The 19,378-nt window shown below is 40.8% G+C and overlaps 1 protein-coding gene across 2 annotated transcripts in view; it reads right to left on the bottom strand.

Moving 5' to 3' along the window:
* Nucleotides 1-19,378, bottom strand: part of CALN1 (calneuron 1) — a 258,116-nt gene that overhangs the window by 129,255 nt on the left and 109,483 nt on the right. The window contains exon 2 of one of the 2 annotated variants that reach the window (XM_026672327.2): nucleotides 17,839-17,959. In XM_026672327.2, coding sequence (XP_026528112.1) covers nucleotides 17,839-17,959 — 121 coding nt within the window. Of the gene's footprint in view, nucleotides 1-17,838; nucleotides 17,964-19,378 lie in introns of both variants that reach the window. The other variant, XM_087957570.1, reaches the window with a different exon arrangement.

The raw sequence follows: 19,378 nt of genomic DNA, 5'->3' as shown, positions 1-19,378 counted from the left end.
CAGTATGGATGGTTGGGGAAGAAGAAGAACAAGTGCCTTTCCTTTTCTTGCCTTGCCTCGCCTCTTCCCTCCCCTCCCCTTCCTTGGGAAATGGGACTGCTCCAGAATTAAAAAAGTTTTAAAGCAGTTCTTTCTACATTTTTGAAGAAAACATCTAAGCATCTGTATATAATGAAAATTTACAAAGTTTATAAATTAAATTATATGTCAAAAATTATACACACACACACACACACACACTGTGAGCTTATGCACTGAAGACAAATTCTTTGTGTGTCCGATCACACAATGATCAGTAAAGAATTCTATTCTATTCTATTCTATTCTATTCTATTCTATTCTGTTGATAGATAGAGATAGATAGATAGATAGAGAGAGAGAGAGAGAGAGAGAGAGAGAGAGAGAGAGATACACATACACATTAATATACAAATACATAATGTTCTGCTATTGCAGAGTTGGTTTGTATAGAGACAGTGTATTAGCCTTCTAAATAAAACAAAACAAAGATGATATATTGACCTGACTAGTACCTGTGTGCTTTGAAAATGCTGAGAGACAAAAAGGATTTAAAGAAATCAGGAATTAAGAAGATTCTGTGAGTCAATCAATTATATCTATTGCTGAGAATAACTGAGTCAAGAAATGTGAAAGAAGTCATTTGGAACTGCAACAATGAATAAAAGAAGAAATTAGATTAGAGAGAGGGAGAAAAAATGGTCTGCTTAAGCCCTTTTTTGTAGTAATTTGAATTCAAAAAATGCACACTCTGAGATTAATAAGGTCCTTTCTTCCAAAACTGACCAGGTATGTCTTCTATTTTTTATGTTCCTGAAATTCGTGGCTTGTCTGCTTTAAAATTGTCTAATTAGAGAAAAGCCTTTCCTCCCGCTGCTATGCAGTGCTGTTAGTTTGGTATAAAATTGGTTCCAAAACCAGCTCCTAAAATGCTGAGAGAGAAAAAGGATTGGAAGAAACCAGAAATGAAGGAGATTTTGTGAGTCAATCAGTTACAGCTATCGCTGATGTGATATTTTTTAAAAAAATTTTTTTAATAAAGCTTCTTTAAAAATTCTTCATGGGGTTTGATTTCCAAACCCCTTGTTAGTTCCTCTTTAAAATACAGGGTGCAGAACTGGACGCAATCTTCCTTTTTCAACACTGTGTTCCCAGCTGCAGCTAATGAAGAGAATCAGGGCCCTTTCCTCCCCCACAAGCCACATAATTCACGTTGCTCCCTTCTCCGTTCCTCCCTGCTTGCCCTAGGATGAAGAGGGGATGGGCCTGTATCTTCTTCTGAATTCCCTCTGCTTTTCTCTAACCCTCCCCTGCTCTGCCCAGCTGGATTTTGCCCTTCCCCAGTTTCTTCCACAGCCACCCGAGACATACTCCCACTCCCTGTCAGCTGCTCAACCTCCCCCTCCGAATCAGATTCTGACAGGGGCATGACAGACTCATTGCAGTTGTTAAGTTAGCAACATGATTGTTAAGTGAATCTCGCTTCGCCATTGGCTTTACTCATCAGAAGGTCGCTGTGATAACCTGGGGCAAGGCACAGAGGCAACAGTTAGCTGATAGTTCAAACTCCCCTTTATTTGCTCTAACTTTCCCCCAAACCCTCCCATGTTTATGGCAAGTCCCAGAGCAAAATGCTCTCTCTCTCTCTCTCACACACACACACACACACACCTCCAGCAGCCTCTGGCTGCGAGTAGTCCAGCAAAATGCTGTTAGCACAATGGCTTCCAGGCAGGAAATCCAGTGAGGCAAGGGACCAAGACAAGGAGTCCACAAAGCAAAGTACTCACCTCTAATGATCTAAGTGCTAGAGCACACTGCAACTACATAGCCAAAAAGGCATTAAGAGTTGTTAACCTAATCCTACGTAGCTTTTTCTCTGGTAATATCACACTACTAACCAGAGCATACAAAACATTTGCTAGACCAATACTCGAATACAGTTCATCAGTCTGGAACCCACACTACGTATCTGATATTAGCACAATTGAGAAAGTCCAGAAATATTTCACAAGAAGAGTTCTCCACTCCTCTACTCGCTGTAGAATACCTTATGCCACCAGACTTGAAATTCTAGAACTAGAAAACCTTGAATTACGCCGTCTTCGGTCTGACTTAAGCATGGTATACAAAATCATACATTGCAATGTCCTACCTGTCAATGAATACTTCAGCTTCAACCATAACAACACAAGAGCACACAATAGATACAAACTCAAAGTAAACCGCACCAAACTTGATTGCAGGAAATACGACTTCAGCAATAGAGTGGTCAATGTCTGGAATACTCTACCCGACTCTGTAGTTTCTTCCCCAAACCCCAAAACTTTAACCTTAGACTGTCTACTATTGACCTCACCCCTTTCCTAAGAGGTCTGTAGGGGGCGTGCATAAGCGCACCAACGTGCCTACCGTCCCTGTCCTATTGTTTCTCTTATTCTTTTATTTTTCTTATATGTAACCATTTCATGTATTCACAACTATGTATACATTTATACTTATTATCTTGTAAACAATTGGCAAATCAAATAAATAAATAAATAAATAAAAAGTAACTATTATTGAATCTATCATAATTACTGAATCTGCACCTCTACAACTGTCTGGTTTGGTTCTGCAACCCAACAGGACAGACACAGACTTCAGAGGATAATTAAGACTGCAGAAAAAACAATTACTATCAACCTGCCTTCAATCGAGGACCTGTATACTGCACGAGTCAAAAAGAGGGCTGTGAAAATATCTATAGACCCCTCACATCCTGGACATAAACTGTTTCAACTCCTCCCCTCAAAATGACGCTATAGAGCACTGCACACCAGAACAACTCGACACAAGGACAGTTTTTTCCCAAATGCCATCACTCTGCTAAACAAATAATTCCCTCAACACTGTCCAACTACTTACAAAGTCTGCACTACTATTACTATTAAACTTCTCATCACTCCTTATCACCCATCCCCTCCCACTTGTGACTGTATGACTGTAATGTTATCGCTTGTATCCTTACGATTTATATTGACTGTTTCCTAGTATGATTTGATTGTTTATTTGTACCCTATGACTATCATTAAGTGTTGTACCTTATAATTCTTGACGAACGTATCTTTTCTTTTGACGTACACTGAGAGCATATGCACCAAGACAAATTCCTTGTGTGTCTAATCACACTTGGCCAATAAAAAAAATCATTCATTCACTCATTCATTCACTCACTAGGCAAGAAGTCCAGCAAACTCCAGACATCGGCAAGAAGCACACAAAACTCCACAAATTCAGTATTTGTTCCGGCCTGCTTTCCCTGCCCCCTCTCTTGATCATCCTGCCCCTGGTCTTCCTTGCTGGTAATCTGTCCCAAGTCCAAGGGACCTGGGGCTGCCTCGTCCAACTCCTCCCCACATTTCTCCAAAGCCAAGGAGGCTGTCTCCTTGACCTCCATTGGCCCCAGCTCCGGCTCATCCTTCTTTGCTGACTCAAGCTCTGATAGGGCCAATGACGAGTCACAAAAGGTGATTGCATGACCCAGGACACTGCAACCATTATAAATATGAATCAGCTATCAAGCGTCTGAATTTTGATCACATGAACATAGGGAAACTGCAGTTATAAGTGTGAAAAACAGTCCATGCAAAGTTGAAGATTGGTTGATTGCCTGGTAATTGCCCAACACATGTATGTATGTATGTAAATAGTAGTCTTGTATGTAAACCACTGTTGAAAGACAAAATCTCTGCAAATATTGGAATGTGCTGAAATGAGTACCGGTAGATTGACATTTGAAATTAGAGAACAAGAGGATAAACAATTTTGTAAAATTTGGGATCTATTCTATCAATGGTTAGACAATAAAATACAGTAATGAAATATGTAGACTTTTAGAAAATAATAAATATATAAAGATGTACTTCTTTCTTATTATATCTACAAAATGATTTTAGGATAGATTTGGGATGATAATATGAACTGTTATAAAACAAACTAAGTAAATTATGATTATCTTGTAAAACATGAATGAATAAAAGTATAGTCAAATGATTGATTAATAATGATACTAAGGTATTTAATTTTTGATTGAAAATACGAGATTATATGCAATGTAATTGTAATTGAAGACTACGAAATGGAAGCACAAAACAATTTGTAAACCAACCAGCACACTGTATGTATACATATGGAAGATGGCTTGATGTTTTTATGTTTTGTTTGTTTATGTTTGTTTTTAAAAACCAATAAAAACTTTATAAAAAAAAAGACAAAACCTCTGTGTCCTGTGCTTTTCTTCTGGGTTGTCTCGCAATAGTAGTCACTCTGACAACTTTTCTCTTCTCAGTAAACTACTTTAAGAAAGTTCTCTCCAACTCTCTCTCTTTCTTTGCCCCATTTTACGATCTTTCTTGCCATCGTTGTTAAGTGAATCATTGCAGTTGTTAAGTCATTAACACGGGCTGTGGAGTGAATTGACTTTGCTTATCAGCAGGTCACAAAAGGTGATCCCAGAACCTTGGGACACTGCAACCATAATAAAAACTGAATAACCAAATAACGGAATTGGAAGGGACGTTGGAGGTCTTCTAGTCCAACCCCCTGCTCAGGCAGGAAACCCTATACTATGTCACCCAAATGGTTGTCCAATTTCTTCTTAGAAACCTCCAATGTTGGAGCACCCACAACCTCTGATGGCAAGTCATTACACTGATAAATTGTTCAAAGTTTCAGAAAATTTCTCCTTAGTTTCTCCTTGGTTCTTTCCTTGATTTAGTTTCCACCCATTGCTTCTTGTCCTTTCCATCCATTTGCTTCTTATTGAAAATAAACACGACTCTAAAAATTATACACAAGGTGGGAACTTTTCTGGAACCTTCTATTGTATATGAACCTGTCTTGGTCAGGATCAGCTGCACACGGTCAAGTTAACCCAACAAGGAAGAACATTTTATTTTATTTATTTATTTTTATTTATTTGATTTGCCAATTGTTTACAAGATAATAAGTATAAATGTATACATAGTTGTGAATACATGAAATGGTTACATATAAGAAAAATAAAAGAATAAGAGAAACAATAGGATAGGGACGGTAGGCACGTTGGTGCGCTTATGCACGCCCCCTACAGGCCTCTTAGGAAAGGGGTGAGGTCAATAGTAGACAGTCTAAGGTTAAAGTTTTTGGGGTTTGGGGAAGAAACTACAGAGTTGGGTAGAGTATTCCAGACATTGACCACTCTATTGCTGAAGTCGTATTTCCTGCAATCAAGTTTGGTGCCACCAAACAAATCTTGACAAATTTTGTCAAGATGCCACCAACGTCTCTTAAAGTAGCCACTTTATTTACTTATAAATGTGAGTCAGTTACCAAGGGTCTGAATTTTGATCAGGTGAACCATGAGCTGCAACAGTAGTGAGAGTGGGAAAATAATCATAAGTCACTTTCTTCAGGGCTGTTGTAACTTCGAACAGTCACTACAGGAACTGTTCTAAGTTGAGGACTATCTGCATTTCTAATGTCGTCTAACTGATGCAGAGGGGAATGGAACTACTACCTATAGAGGTAGAGGGAATGTCCTTGAGGGACAGAAGGAAGAGGTCAAGTCGTCTTCTACAGAAAAGTTGATATAAAAAAAAAAGTAAGTTGAGTCTAGGGCCAAAAAAGTAGCCTGAGTAAACATCTTAGGCAAGATTTTTCTTAGTTCTCAAGAAGATAAAAGGAAGGAGGAGGGAAGCACTGTTAGAGTTGCAAGATTTTTTTTTTAAATCCTTTTTCAAAATTTGTTTATAATATAAAATACAAAAAGCTGAGGATTACCTGTGCTAGTTGCCACGATGTAAAAAAGATGCTGAGGCACTAGAAAGAGTGCAGAAAAGAGCAACAAAGAGGATATGGGGACTAGAAGCTAAAACATATGAAGAACGGTTGCTGAAATTGGATATGACTACTTTAATGAAAAGAAGGACTAGGGGGAGACATGATAGCAGTCTTCCAATATTTGAGGGGCTGCCACAAAGAAGAGGGAGTCAAGCTATTCTCCAAAGCACCCAAGGGCAGGACAAGAAGCAGTGGGTGGAAATTAATCAAGGAGAGAAGCAACCTAGAACTAAGGAGACATTTCCTGACAGAACAATTAATCAGCGGAAGGGCTTGCCTCCAAAAGTTGTGAATTCTCCGACACTGGAAGTTTTTAAGAACAGATTGGATAACCATTCACCTGAAATCGTATATGTTTTATTGCTTAAGCAGGAGGTTGGACTAGAAGACCTCCAAGGTCCCTTCCAACTCTGTTATTCTATTCTATTCTATTCTATTCTATTCTATTCTATTCTATTCTATTCTATTCCATTCCATTCTATTCTATTTCTATTTCTATTTCTATTTCTATTTCTATTTCTATTTCTATTTCTATTTCTATTCCATTCCAGTTCTTTTAACACCATCCAGAACTGGCTAGCTGTACCCTGCCTTAAGAAGCTGTACATATCAGATCACCCCATCCCTATCATTCCATACCGACTGCAGAGCATAAACAGAGGAATGAGATGGTTGTTGAACCAGCTCCCTTTCACGGAGCACCTGGCTGCAAGAAAGCAATTTGAAGAAGCCATCCTTCCCTCCCTTATCTCCCCACGCAACACTGTGACAGCGGTATCATGCGAAGCAGCTTGAATAAGGTACATTAAAAATGAAAAGCATAGATTAAAATTGCATGCATCATTAGCAGAATACAGCAGGTCTTTTTTTTTAAAAAAAAAAATCTGTTCCAGACTCAGCAAGAACTATTCACACTACACTACAGTAACACAGTCCCCTTAGGTAATTCAAAGGAAGAAGACTTGTTATATCACGCCAAGTATAAAAGTACACAGCTATCAAAGGGGGAAAAAAAAAAACTTACACTCAGCCATTGGCTAGGGAATCATACAATTCCGGTGGGACCGAAAAACATCTCCCCGTAATTATTAAGGCCTTTAGCTGCAGATTGTCAGAATCACTCTTTTCCGGCACATTTTCAACGGTGTGCTAAAATCAAGATCAGCCAGGGGTGGGATGCCTACTGGTTCAGCCCGGTTCTATAGAACTGGTAGTTCTGAAGAACAGCTGACACTTGAACCGGTTCGCTGTGACAACCGACTGGTCGTCTGTTTGGCCCACCTGCCAGCCCGGGCTTTAGGCTGTCCTTTATCTTATATCTTTGACCTCCTCAGCTGCTTTGCGCAGCACTGCTGCTCATCAGCTAGAGAAAATAAATGCTCACTGGAGCCAGTAGCACGCAAGCGCATGCAGCACATGTTTTGGCATGCATGTGCACGCTCCCCGAACCGGTTGTTATGCCAGTAAGATCCCACCCCTGGGATCAGCATCTGGGATTCAGAAGAAAACTCAGATTATTATTTTTTGAAACTAGACTAGTTTCAACTAGAAACTGACACGCAGCTACGCCTTATTTTGTTTTCCTCTTAATTTGGCATAGTGGTTAAGGCCTGAGGCTAATAGCTGGGAGGTCAGGAGTTCTACTCCTATGTTAGACACAAAGCCAGGTAAGTGGCCTGGGGCCAACCACTGTCATTTAGCCCCAGCAAGGAAGCAATGGCAAAAAAAAAAAAAAAAATCTAAGAAAACTGCAGGGTCTTGACCAGGCAGGAGTCAACATTGACCTGAAAGCACAGACAAACAAATGAAAAAACCCAAAAGGTAGCACCACATAGCAGCACCAGGTTAACCTTGTCTGGGTTCACACGTCAAAGAAGTAGATGACCTGGTTAGGAAACCACAAAGAAATTCCAGTGCTATAGAATACACTAAGAAGGTAATGGCGATGGGGTTCCATGTTGTTGCAACAAAGGTCACACAGATACACCCATAAGATCACCAGAGTGACTTTATCCTACGGCAACTGCTTACTCTCTAGGACAGGCGTGTCAAACTGGATTTATTTGAGGGCCAGATCAGCATCCTCCACAGGCCTGCCTGGAGGGGGAGGGGGAGGAGATGAGATAGACGCCACCTGTAGCACCCTACTGGCCAAAATGGTATGCGGGGGGGGGCTGCATGAGACCCTCTGCACCCCATTTTTGGCCTGGACAGTCTCCTGCAGCACCCTGCCAGCCAACACGGGCATGGGAGGGGTGCACGAGGCCCCCCAGTGCCCCCTTTTGGCTGCCAGAGTACTGTGGGCTGGTCCTTTGCCATTTCCAGGCTGACCCCACAGGCCAGATTTAAGCACCCTGCGGGCCTTGAGTTTGACACCCCTGCCCCAGGAGAAGCAACTGTCTGGAATACTTGTGGAACACAACCCCAATCCTCTCTTTCTCTGGAGAGGAATTACACCGGCTCATCATTCTGCTGTAGTATCGTGGTACAGTCATTCCGCTGCAGTCATCGGTTCTTTCCCGGCAGTCCAAAATGTCAGCGACCTTCTGGTCAATCATGTGACAGTTAGAAAGATTTTTGTATGAATCTTGCTAAGATTTGGGAATATATATATTTTTTTTAAAAAAATGCAACGTTGCCCATTAGAATTCCTGCCTTAAGAGGTAACTCATTCATTTTTTTATCTTTAAAAATATTCTTACCATCAGGCATCCTACAAGGGTTGTATTCTTTCATACAATATAAAACACCATACAGTAGGAACAGCAATACCCCAATCCACAGGAACCCTATACTTACAAGTTCCTCCAAGAAAAAGATTTGGTGCTACAGGGCAGATAGAAAGGCAAACTTTTCAGTCGAGAACTCCTGGCCAGGCATGGAGCATACCTCCTTAACCAGAGGTCTCATTCTCGCGGCCCGCGGGCCAATTGCGGCCCGCAGGATGATATCTTGTGGCCCCTACCGTGATATGAAAGTATAATATTAGTGCCGCCCGCAGGGGGAATGGACCTCTGAAGGAAGTCCCTTATGCGGCCCAGCCTCACCCAGCCTCTGCCTCCAGTGGCCCCCAGGTAAATTGTGTTTGAGACCCCTGTCCTTAACAGTCATTACTCTAAGATTCAGCCAAAGACCCTGTATTTGTTAGATTGAAGTACAAGAAAAATATTTGCAAGCCCTATTAACCAACAATGACTCCAAATAATGCTGTCAACTTGCAAAGCATCCCTGACGGCAAAGGGGGGATGGGAAAGCAAACTTCCCAGCTGTATCAGGGAGCTTGCATCTCAGTCAAAACAAAGCACATTCCAACTGATATGTCAAGGTCATCTCTATGGAAACCCACAGTGGACAGAGGGGGTGACTTCTAAAACCCTCAAAATTGCTGTGTTGGGTAATGTGACTGATGACACATCTTGGGGGGAAGGGGGAAACAGGGTTATAGGCAAAGCGCAAATTAACTGAGGTCAGAGTTGGCTCCACTTGGTCCTTGCAAACATGAAGCTCCTAATAAATAACTGGATTTCTTTCAAGCTTGGCTTGAGGCTCATGATTTAATTAGGGCATCCGTCGGAACCCTGACAGATGCTTTAGCTACTCAGTTACTTGGTTGAATTGGGTGGTTACAAAAAATGAATGAATGAATGAATGTTAAATTAAGGAAGCCATTTTAGTTTTATAAGCCATGATTCAAAGCTTTGTGTGTCATATAGCATATATACCATGGTCTAGAACAGGGTGTGAACTGAATCTAAAACCTTGGAAAGAACCTAACTTTTCCCTTCTGATCAGTCTTGGGTTCTTACAAGTTTATCAGAGTTCATGTGATGCACAGTGGTTGCTCTGTCTGCAAAACACATTCCCTCGATCCATTCAGCCTAGTTAATGCCTTTCCTCCTTTTGTGACTTTGTGTAATATATCAAACCATATACGTAAGTAGGGGAATGAGTGCAGGCAATACACTAACCTGCAAGCAACCAATTAATCTTAGTGTTGAGATCATTCACTCAGTAAGTAACTTCCTGACTTGATTATTATGTAAATGTGGCCAAAGGGTATCTTTGCAGTCTGTTCAGCTTCCAAGGATAATTTTGCATCCTCTCAAAGCACAGCCTTTTTAGGCTGTCAATCAACATCGCCCGAAAGCCAACTAGGGAATTACATGCATCCACAAAATTGAACAGATGTTTATTCTGTCTTTCCATCTTCTGACAATAACGTCTACTATCATGACACTGTAAGAGTTGTCTCAGCAAGGGTGATTCCATCTACTGATACCACCCACCCCCCATTCATACAGCGCTTGCTTGCTACTTGGAAATTTAGAGGAGCAAAGGCAGAATTCAAAAGGAGGAAAAAGCTGCATAAACCTTTCAGGCGCAAATGGGAGAAAAGCCAACATGTCAAGCTCAAACAGGATTTCAGCTGCCTGAATTAATTTGCTCAAGCCAAGACATCCTTACACCCAGATGCTACATATTTAAACAGAAATCCTTCTAGCACCTTTGAAGCCTCGGAAGGCATTTGTTATGGATGGCACATCACTTTCAACTTGGCCATTTTCTCCCAAGTTACACAACTTAATATCCATTAATGTAGCCCTCCCTGAGTTAATTTCCTCTGCAATTATCGGAGTGCTCTTGAAAAGAGAGGGAGGATAAACTTCTAACAAGAAATTATAATGTGCCTTTAATGCTGTTTTCTACCTGAAAGAAAGAAAGTTTTAAATATCAGACTGGGTGGGGGGGGGAAACCTACCTCCGTTATTTTATTATTCCTAAATTGAAGATGATTTTCACATGAAAAGGTAAGCTGCACCGGGATTGATCTCAAATAGCTAAGATGCCATTAATGCTTGACTAGGAAGCAGGAGAGATCATAAGGCCGTAACTTGAACTGTGAAAAGTCCCATAAAATTACAATGGCACATCAGTTCCACACTGTTGGCAGCAAAACTATCCAAACACATTTGTGTCTTTACTCACCTTTATGCTTACAAAAATGGGGAGTTGGCGGGGAATGCCATTTCACCTTCCAGGTAAATACAGCAAAATAAATTGCTGCAATTTGTTCTACAAAGGAAGAAATGGGCTCTGCTCCATTACTCTCTGAGTTGAAAATCTTCTTTAAAGGCTAAGGTAAGTATTGCTCAACCACATTTCTCAGGAGACAGTTCCTGGCATTTTTTTCCCCGTTTTCACACCTCACTAGAAAAAAAGAAAAGTTTACAGACTTTTCTCCAAATGGTTTGCATATCTTTTTTAGATGCCCTTATACAAAGAGGGACATTTTGGTCACAAAAGGCTGTAGGCGCAATCAAACAAATCAAATCTAAATGTGTGTAGAGATTCTCAGTCATCCAGGACATGGTTGTCCCAAAGGTGCTTTTTCAGGAGGCAACTGGACTTTCTTGTTTTTTCTTTTGAAGACATTTCACTTCTCATTCAAGAAGGTTCTTCTGCTCTAGCAGGATGGGGGTTGGAAAGATTTGTATTCATTGCAGACAGCTGGACATTTGCATCCTTTGAATTGACCCTTTGAAATGGTGTGGGAGTAGGAATGGATTTCCAGAGGAAAAATTGCAGACTACAGGAACCAGGAGAGCTATTCAGGTGACTCTGAGGACACAAATAAATCTGCAAGTGCTTCAATGATCCTCTAAAACAAGAGTCTTCAAACTTGACACGTTTAAGACTTGTGGATTTCAACCCTCAGAATTCTTGAGCTAACATGACTGGAAGAGGAATTCTGGGAGTTGAAGTCCACAAGTCTTAAAGCTGTTGTTGAAAGGTGTCAAAATGCCTTTCCTTTGAGGATTCGATTTTCCTGCTGGGAGAGCTCCGGTGCAAGGATACGGACAACTGCTTGAAAGCTGGATCTTTTTATTTTTCAGGAAGGCGAGGGACAGCAAGAAGTCTGCGTTCCTGGGCTAGCCAGCTTCATATGGTAAGTCCCTGGTTTTTTATACCCTTTTCTCCTTTTGTGTGTGAATGTTTGTATTTGTGAGTTAAGCCTCTATAGCAGAAGCATCCAACCTTTGGCAAATTTATAGGACTTGCAGACCAACTCCCAGAATTCCTTAGCCAGCATGGGGAATTCTGGGAGTTGAAGTCCATAGATCCTAAAAAGTTGCCGATGTTGGACATTCCTGTTCTATAGCTTGTCGTCTTCTTACCAAACTAAAGTTGTGGCTGCTGCCAAACATCTGGAAATCCCTCCTTCAGCTATAGCCGATTTCCTAAAAGTTCTTTGTCAGATGTAGTGATCATACACCTGGGGGTTTTTTTTGGTGGGGGGAAAGGATTTCATTGTCACTGTTCTGCAGAAAGAAGCCATTTTTTATTGCAGCCATGGTGAACAGGGAGGGATAATCAAGTAAACAAATATAGGTAGTCCTTACTTAATGATCAGTCACTTAATGAAGATTTGAAGTTACAAATAACTTTTTTTTAAAAGCAGCTTACTACTGGTCCTCAAAGTTAAGACTGCCATTGTTCCCTGGAGTGACACAACTGCATTTTCAAACACTTGGTAACCAACTTGTATTTGCAATCAGTCGTAGCATCCCACCATCATATCAATTTGCACAAAATGGCACAAATGCCTATTGCGTATGCTGGAGCTTCATGACCACGTGGTTCACTTAACGATGTGATTTTCTTAACAACCACCCTAAAACAGCCATAAAACTGAGTCAAACCACATGGTGACCCACTTCATAACCACAATGACTTGTAGGGCTCCATTGTGGCCGTAACTCGAGGATTACCTGTAGATGGGACAGATTCAGGAATCTGGAAGTTGCTTAAACAGGGATTGGTTGCTCTGAAATTCTGTAAAGTTGCCCTGGTTTAAACCTTCGCTTAAGTCTGGCCATTTGGAGGAGGCCAGGAGGCCACTATCTGCCATTCTTTTTAGCCACGATGCAGGCTCTGCCTCTAGATTGGAGTGTCAAACTCAAGGCCCATGGGCCAGATCTGGCCCATACGGCTGCCATGGAAACAGTGAAGGATTAGCCTATGGTGCCTCTGCCAGTGAAAATGGAGCTCAGGAGGGCCGCATGCGGGGTGTGTGTGCGAAGCGGACTCGGTTTTCGCTGGCAGAAGGCTGGCAAAACAAACTAAAAACAAAAGGAGAGGAGAAATGTTTCCCCTTTTGCCTTTGAGCATCCAAGAAGGGACAGGAAAGGAGAAAGGGAAAGAGGAAAGAAAAAGAAAAAGAAGGAAAGGTGGGAAGAGAGCAAGGAAGGAAAAAAAGAAGGAAAGAGGGGAAGGAAGAAGAAAGGAGAATGAAGAGGAAAGGAAAAAGAAGGGAAGGAAGAAGATTATAATAAGAGGGAGGGAGGGTCTGAGGGAAGTCCTGCCTTAGCACTGCTCTAACCCCTACTCTAGATTAACCCCTTCCCACATGAAAAGCAGGCCTTGGCTGGATTCTCCTGTAGATTTGCAGTGAAATGAAAAAAAAATGTGTCAGCATTTGATGCAGACTACCAAAAAAAAAAAAAAAAGGTGAAACACAGCTGCTCTTGCTGGAGACAAAATGAGCTTATTTTTTTCCCCTTTTCCCACTGCTGCTTATAGCTTGCTTTGCCTCCATCATCCACTTAATCCTGCCTATAGTAAGCATTGGTTTATAGACAAGAGCAAGAGAATTTTGCAAGAAGCAACAGACAGCAAACAAGGAATGGGATAAAGCTGCAACTTATTTTTCCTCTCCTGTGATCTTGCTAACGGCTGAAAACTCAGGTTGGTCACAGAATGGAAATAAAAAAGAAGCAAGTACAGGTTAGTCCTCTCCTTACAACTGACCTCAAGATTTTGGTTGCTAAGCGAGACAGGTGTTCAGTGAGTCTTGCCCATTTTACGAACTCTCCCGCCACCGTTGCTAAGTGAATCACGGCCGCTGTTAAGTTAGTAACATGATCTTTTAGTGAATCTGGCTTCCCTATTAACGTTGCTGGTCTGAAGTTTGCAAAAGGTGACTCCACGACCCCAGGACATTGCAAACGTCACAAACATGAGTCAGTTGCCAAACATCTGAATTTTGATCACGTGACCACGGGGATGCTGGCTATTAAGTATGAAAAACAGTCATAAATTATTTTTTTTCAGGGCTGTTGTAACGTGGTCACAAAATGAACTGTTGTAAGTCGAGGACTCCCTGTAATTTGGTATACTATAAGACAGGAATAGGCCACTCGCAGATTGCACATGATTCCCCTCCTCCATCATATATCTTAAAAAGTCCTCCCCTCCCCAGGTTAAGAGACAAAAAAAAGGACCCTTGATTGAGCCAGGAGTTCTCATGGGGGAGATTTTAAGTAGCAAAATTTGTACCTAAACTCTCACTGAGACACTTCTTAAGATAACTGTGTAAGTAAGTGTGAGAGAGTCCGAGTGCACAACCATTTAAATATGAGACAGCCGTGTGCAGCAGCTGCCAAAAAAGCCAACACAGTTCTAGGCTGCATAAACAGAGGGATAGAATCAAGATCACGTGATGTGTTAATGCCACTTTATAAGGCCTTGGCAAGGCCACACTTGGAATGCTGCATCCAGTTTTGGTCGCCACGATGTAAAAAAGATGTTGAGATTCTAGAAAGAGTGCAGAGAAGAGCAATAAAGATGATTAGGGGACTGGAAGCTAAAACATATGAAGAATGGTTGCTGGAACTGGGTATGTCTGGTTTAATGAAAAGAACTAGGGAGTGATGTGATAGGAGTGTTCCAATATCTCAGGGCTACCACAAAGAAGAGGGAGTCAAGCTAAAGCACCTGAAGGCAGGACAAGAAGCAGTGGATGGAAACTAATCAAGGAGAGAAGCAACCTAGAACTAAGGAGAAGTTTCCTAAAAGTTAGAACAATTAATCAGTGGAACAACTTGCCTCCAGAAGCTGTAAATGCTCCAACACCGGAAGCTTTTAAGAAGAGATTGGATATCCGTTTGTCTAAAGTGGTGTAGGGTTTCCTGCCTTCCAACTCTGTTATTCTATTATAAAGATTTTCCCAGCTATGTAGAAATCTTTCACTTGAGTTTTACACACACACACAAGATATTCCTACACATGAGGAGTGGAGCAGAGTTTATTATGAAAAGGAATGATATTTCCCCCCCAATCTCATCTTAATACAGATCACAGAGAGCAAGATAACTTTCCTTTGATCTAAGTGAAACTCTTCCTTTTCACCTTAGATTGTTAAAAATTTCCCAAAAGCAGCAAATCTCAGTTTAGCTGAAAACCTGGAACGTTGCCAGAAAGCGAAGATCTGCAATAAAAAACAGTGCTAGGAAAGGGAAACTGTTGGGATTCCCACGAGAAATCTGCTGCCTAACAGGTGAAGAATAAATAGGCTATTAAGCAGAAAAGAAGTGTGGTGTTGTGCAAGCAATACATCCACACAAAGAAGCCGAAGACAAACAAGGTGTGAAAGGATGTGGTGTGTCCTGGATCTCACAGGTCTTACAAATAATCTGCCACTTATCTGTTTCTGTAATGGGAGGGCATTCATTGGACGTTCATAATTTTTTTCCCATATAAGAATAAGTTCTAAGACAGCTTACAAGTCTGTTTGCAACTGTACAACTTCAAGTGTATGGGAAGGAGTACTGTGCTTGGTTTCTAAAGCAGGGATCAGAAATCTGCATTCCCCTATATATTTTATGACTATTAGCATCATAAGAACAGGCATTGTCTGTCTGTCTGTGTCTGTCCCTCTGCCTGTCTATCTGTCTATCTATCTATCATCATAATCTATATTATCTATGTCCATCATCGTCTGTCTATCTATCTTCATCTATCTATCATTGTCTGTCTATCTATCTATTTATCTATCTATCTATCTATCTATCTATCTATCTATCTATCTATCTATCTATCTATCTATCTATCTATCTATCTATCTACATCTATTTATCTATCATCTACACATTGCGTTGAACATGTTCACCACCTTGAGTTACTTGTAAAAACAATAAAGGCATAAGTATAGGAGACATAATTAGTATGGCTAGCAAACTGACCTAGTAGTAATGGATAAACAATAATAAGGTCCCACACATGGTTTATTTAAAATATTCCCGCGTTGGTAAAATTGAGATCCCACATTGTTGGGGGCAATATGCTGACTCTGTAAACCACTTAAAGAGGGCTGTAAAGCATCGTAAAGCGGTATATAAGTCTATTGCTATCAGGCTTTAACAGCATTTCTGAAGCTTGACAACTCTAAGATGTAAGCACTTCAACTCCAAGAGTTCTGGGAGCTGAAATTCATACATCTTAGAGTTGTCAGGCTTGAGAAACACTGTAGTATAACTTCCACTCTGTCTGATTATTTATTTATTAAACACATTTATATAGCCACCTAACTCGCAGGCAGTAACTCTGAGCAGCTTACATTAAAATCCCAAAAAGTCAAAATCCATAACACATGCATACACCTTATCAGTGGCAACAGGCACAATAACACCCACTGCTTGGTTGTCTCTGTGTCAACCTGGAATCTCCACACTCACCTTTGCAATGTAGTGACCCAAAGGTCTGATTTTGCTGATGTTTTAATGTGTTCTGGTCTTTTTGTTTCCTTCTTAGCATTTTTATTGTCTCTTTTTCAAAGGTATATAAATGTGAACTACTAATGGCTGGCTTATTTCTATGGGATATCTCTTTAAGCCAACTCAGAAAGCTCAAATTGCCCAAGGAGCTGCTGATACAGTTCTACAGAGGGATTATTGAGTCTGTCATCTGCACCTCTTTAACTGTCTGGTTTGGCATTGCAACCAAACAAGACAAACACAGACTTCAACAGATAATTAGAAATGCAGATTTATTTATTTTCTGGCTACTGATCTGCCTTCCATTGAGGACCTGTATGCTGCACGAGTCAAAAAAAGGGCTGTGAAAATATCTATGGACCCCTCACATTCTGGACATAAACTGTTTCAACTCCTACCCTCAAAACAACTCTATAGACACAAGGACAGTTTTTCCCCCTATGCCATCATTCTGCTAAACAACTAATTCCTACAACACTGTCAAACTATCTAAAAAGGCAATATTACCATCATTATTCTCATCTTCCCTATTACCTATCTCCTTATGACTATAACTTTGTTGCTTATCAATATTGTTATATGTACATTGAGAGCTTATGCACTGGAAACAAATTCCTTGTATATCTAATCACACTCAGCCAATAAACAATTCTATCTATCTTCTATGTATCTATCTCTTTATGTCTATTATGGTTGATTTACCTCTATGGCTTATCTCTATGTGTCTATTGATCCATTATCTCTAGATGTCTATTGATCAGCTTTTTCTCATAAATGAATTCAAGCTCCCATGTGCATACTGTATGTAATTAATTTTGGATAGAGCCTTCAACCTTCTAACTGTCAACTCAAAAAAATATTTCTCTGGTCTTTTAGAGTTGCAAGCAGAAAGGGAGTGAGGGGAGTAGTGCATTCCTTAAATGCCTCAGATAATCGCCCTGGCAGCCCAAAGCTGTCCACGCGCAAGATTATTACTGGAGAGCATGATTGATGACTCTTGGCTATGGATGTGTCCCATTGGAGAAGATACATCCATGGGGTGGGGGGAAGACCAGGGTCAAGGGTGAAATGAATAATGTGTCTCTGTGTTGATTACATCCAGGTAGCACTGTCATGTTTCACTCCTAATAAATCTTCTTTAAACTCTGAAAGATGTGGCTAGAGACTCGTGATTTGAATGGGGGTGGATGCTGGACTCTGACACTAACTTAAAAAAAAACATTTTTCTAAAAAGTAAATTCCCAACACTCTTCAAGAGGGATATTGAATTTCATGTCACCATACCCTAAGCTTGAGTCCTTCATATCTCACGTTTCAAGTCTGTAAGACTTAACCAATGAATTGAAAGAATAAATAAAAACAGAACCCTACGTTCCTCCCTACCAACATTTTAGTCAATCCTTACCATCCAATTCTTCCACTGAGATGTTGGCCAACTGTTCACTGTCACTTCCTGCCGAGAGGGACCGGTTCAGATAGTTTCCTTTGTACAGCAGCCCAGCTGTGACATGATGGAATGGCATCTTCTCCCTAATGGCGTAAAGACAGGAAAGGCTGCTCACATTCTCATTCATCTCTTGAACACAAAGCACGACATATTAGAAATAACAAGTGATGCAAATAAAGGAGAGTAAGAGTAGCCCTCACTTAATGACTGTCACCTAACCCGAAGTTGCTTTTTTAAGGAGACAACTGGACTTTCTTGTCTTTTCTTTGAAGACATTTCGCTTCTTAGCCAAGAAGCTTTTTCAGCTCTTACAGGATGGTGGGGAATGGAAGGATTTATGCTCCTTGCAGATAGCTGGTCATATGCATCCTTTTAGAAGGCCGTTGAAGCACTTGGAGGTTCATCTGTGTCCTCAGGGTAACCTGGGTCATGCTCCTGGTTCTTGTAGTCTGCAATTTTTTCCTCTGGAAATCCATTCCTACTCCCAACACCATTCAAAAGGTGTTCATCCCAAATTGTATAGCTAAAAATCTGTAGAGATTCTCAGTCATCCAGGTCATGGTTGTCCCAAAGGTGCTTTTTTTAGGAGGCCAACTGGGCTACAGAAAAAAAATGGAGACTACAGGAACTAGGAGTGCTACTCAGTGCCCTGAGGACACAGCTGAACCTCAAAGTGCTTCAACGACCCTCTGGAAGAATGCAAATGACCAGCTATCGGCAAGGATTATAAATCCTTCCATTCCCCACCATCCTGTCAGAGCTAAAGAACCTTCTTGGATGAGAAGCAAAACATCTTCAAAAGAAAAAACAAGAAAGTCCAGTTGCCTCCTGAAAAAGCACCTTTGGGACCTGGATGACTGAGAATCTCTACAGACTCTCACTTAACAACCATTCAAAGTTATGATGGATTAAAAAAAAAAGCCAACCATTTCTGAATTTGTGACTGCCACTCCGCTGCTCCCATGATCGTTTTTCAGGTGCTTGGCAACTGGCTTGCATTTACAACCTAGTTACAGCCTCCGTGGTCACATGAATGTGATTTATGACAGGTTTTGCCAGTTTCAAGTCTTCTCAGGCAAACAAAACCCCCAACCATTCAGTAAAATGGATTTGCTTAATGACTATATGACTTAACAGCTGTCCAAACAGGTCATAAAATCGAGTCAGATCACATAGAGTTCCACTTCAAGATCGTAATGACTTAAGGCCAAATTTCTGGATACCCTTGTGATGGTTAAATGAGGATTATTTACCAGGTAACGGTATGACTGTACATATAAAGCAATGTACTTCTAAAACTGATTGTGGGTTTATTGGATATTGTTTATATATTCCTTAATTAGTCATTTTTCCTTCTTTAATGCATTTTGTGTGCAATCCAAAAGTCACCTTGATCCATTTTTTTAAATATGAAATAAAGAACAAAATGGTTAGTTTGTTGAAACCCGAGCATACCTCTACACTGAGACCGTCCCAGACTGATCCCCCCGTACCATTG

This window comes from Notechis scutatus, chromosome 1 (assembly GCF_049901735.1).
Source record: "Notechis scutatus isolate UNSWTSFEM ecotype Mainland chromosome 1, rNotScu1.2, whole genome shotgun sequence".
Taxonomy (NCBI): Eukaryota; Metazoa; Chordata; class Lepidosauria; order Squamata; family Elapidae; genus Notechis; species Notechis scutatus.
The sequence above is the reverse complement of the archived record's forward strand: the minus strand, read 5'-3'. Positions and strand labels throughout refer to the sequence as shown.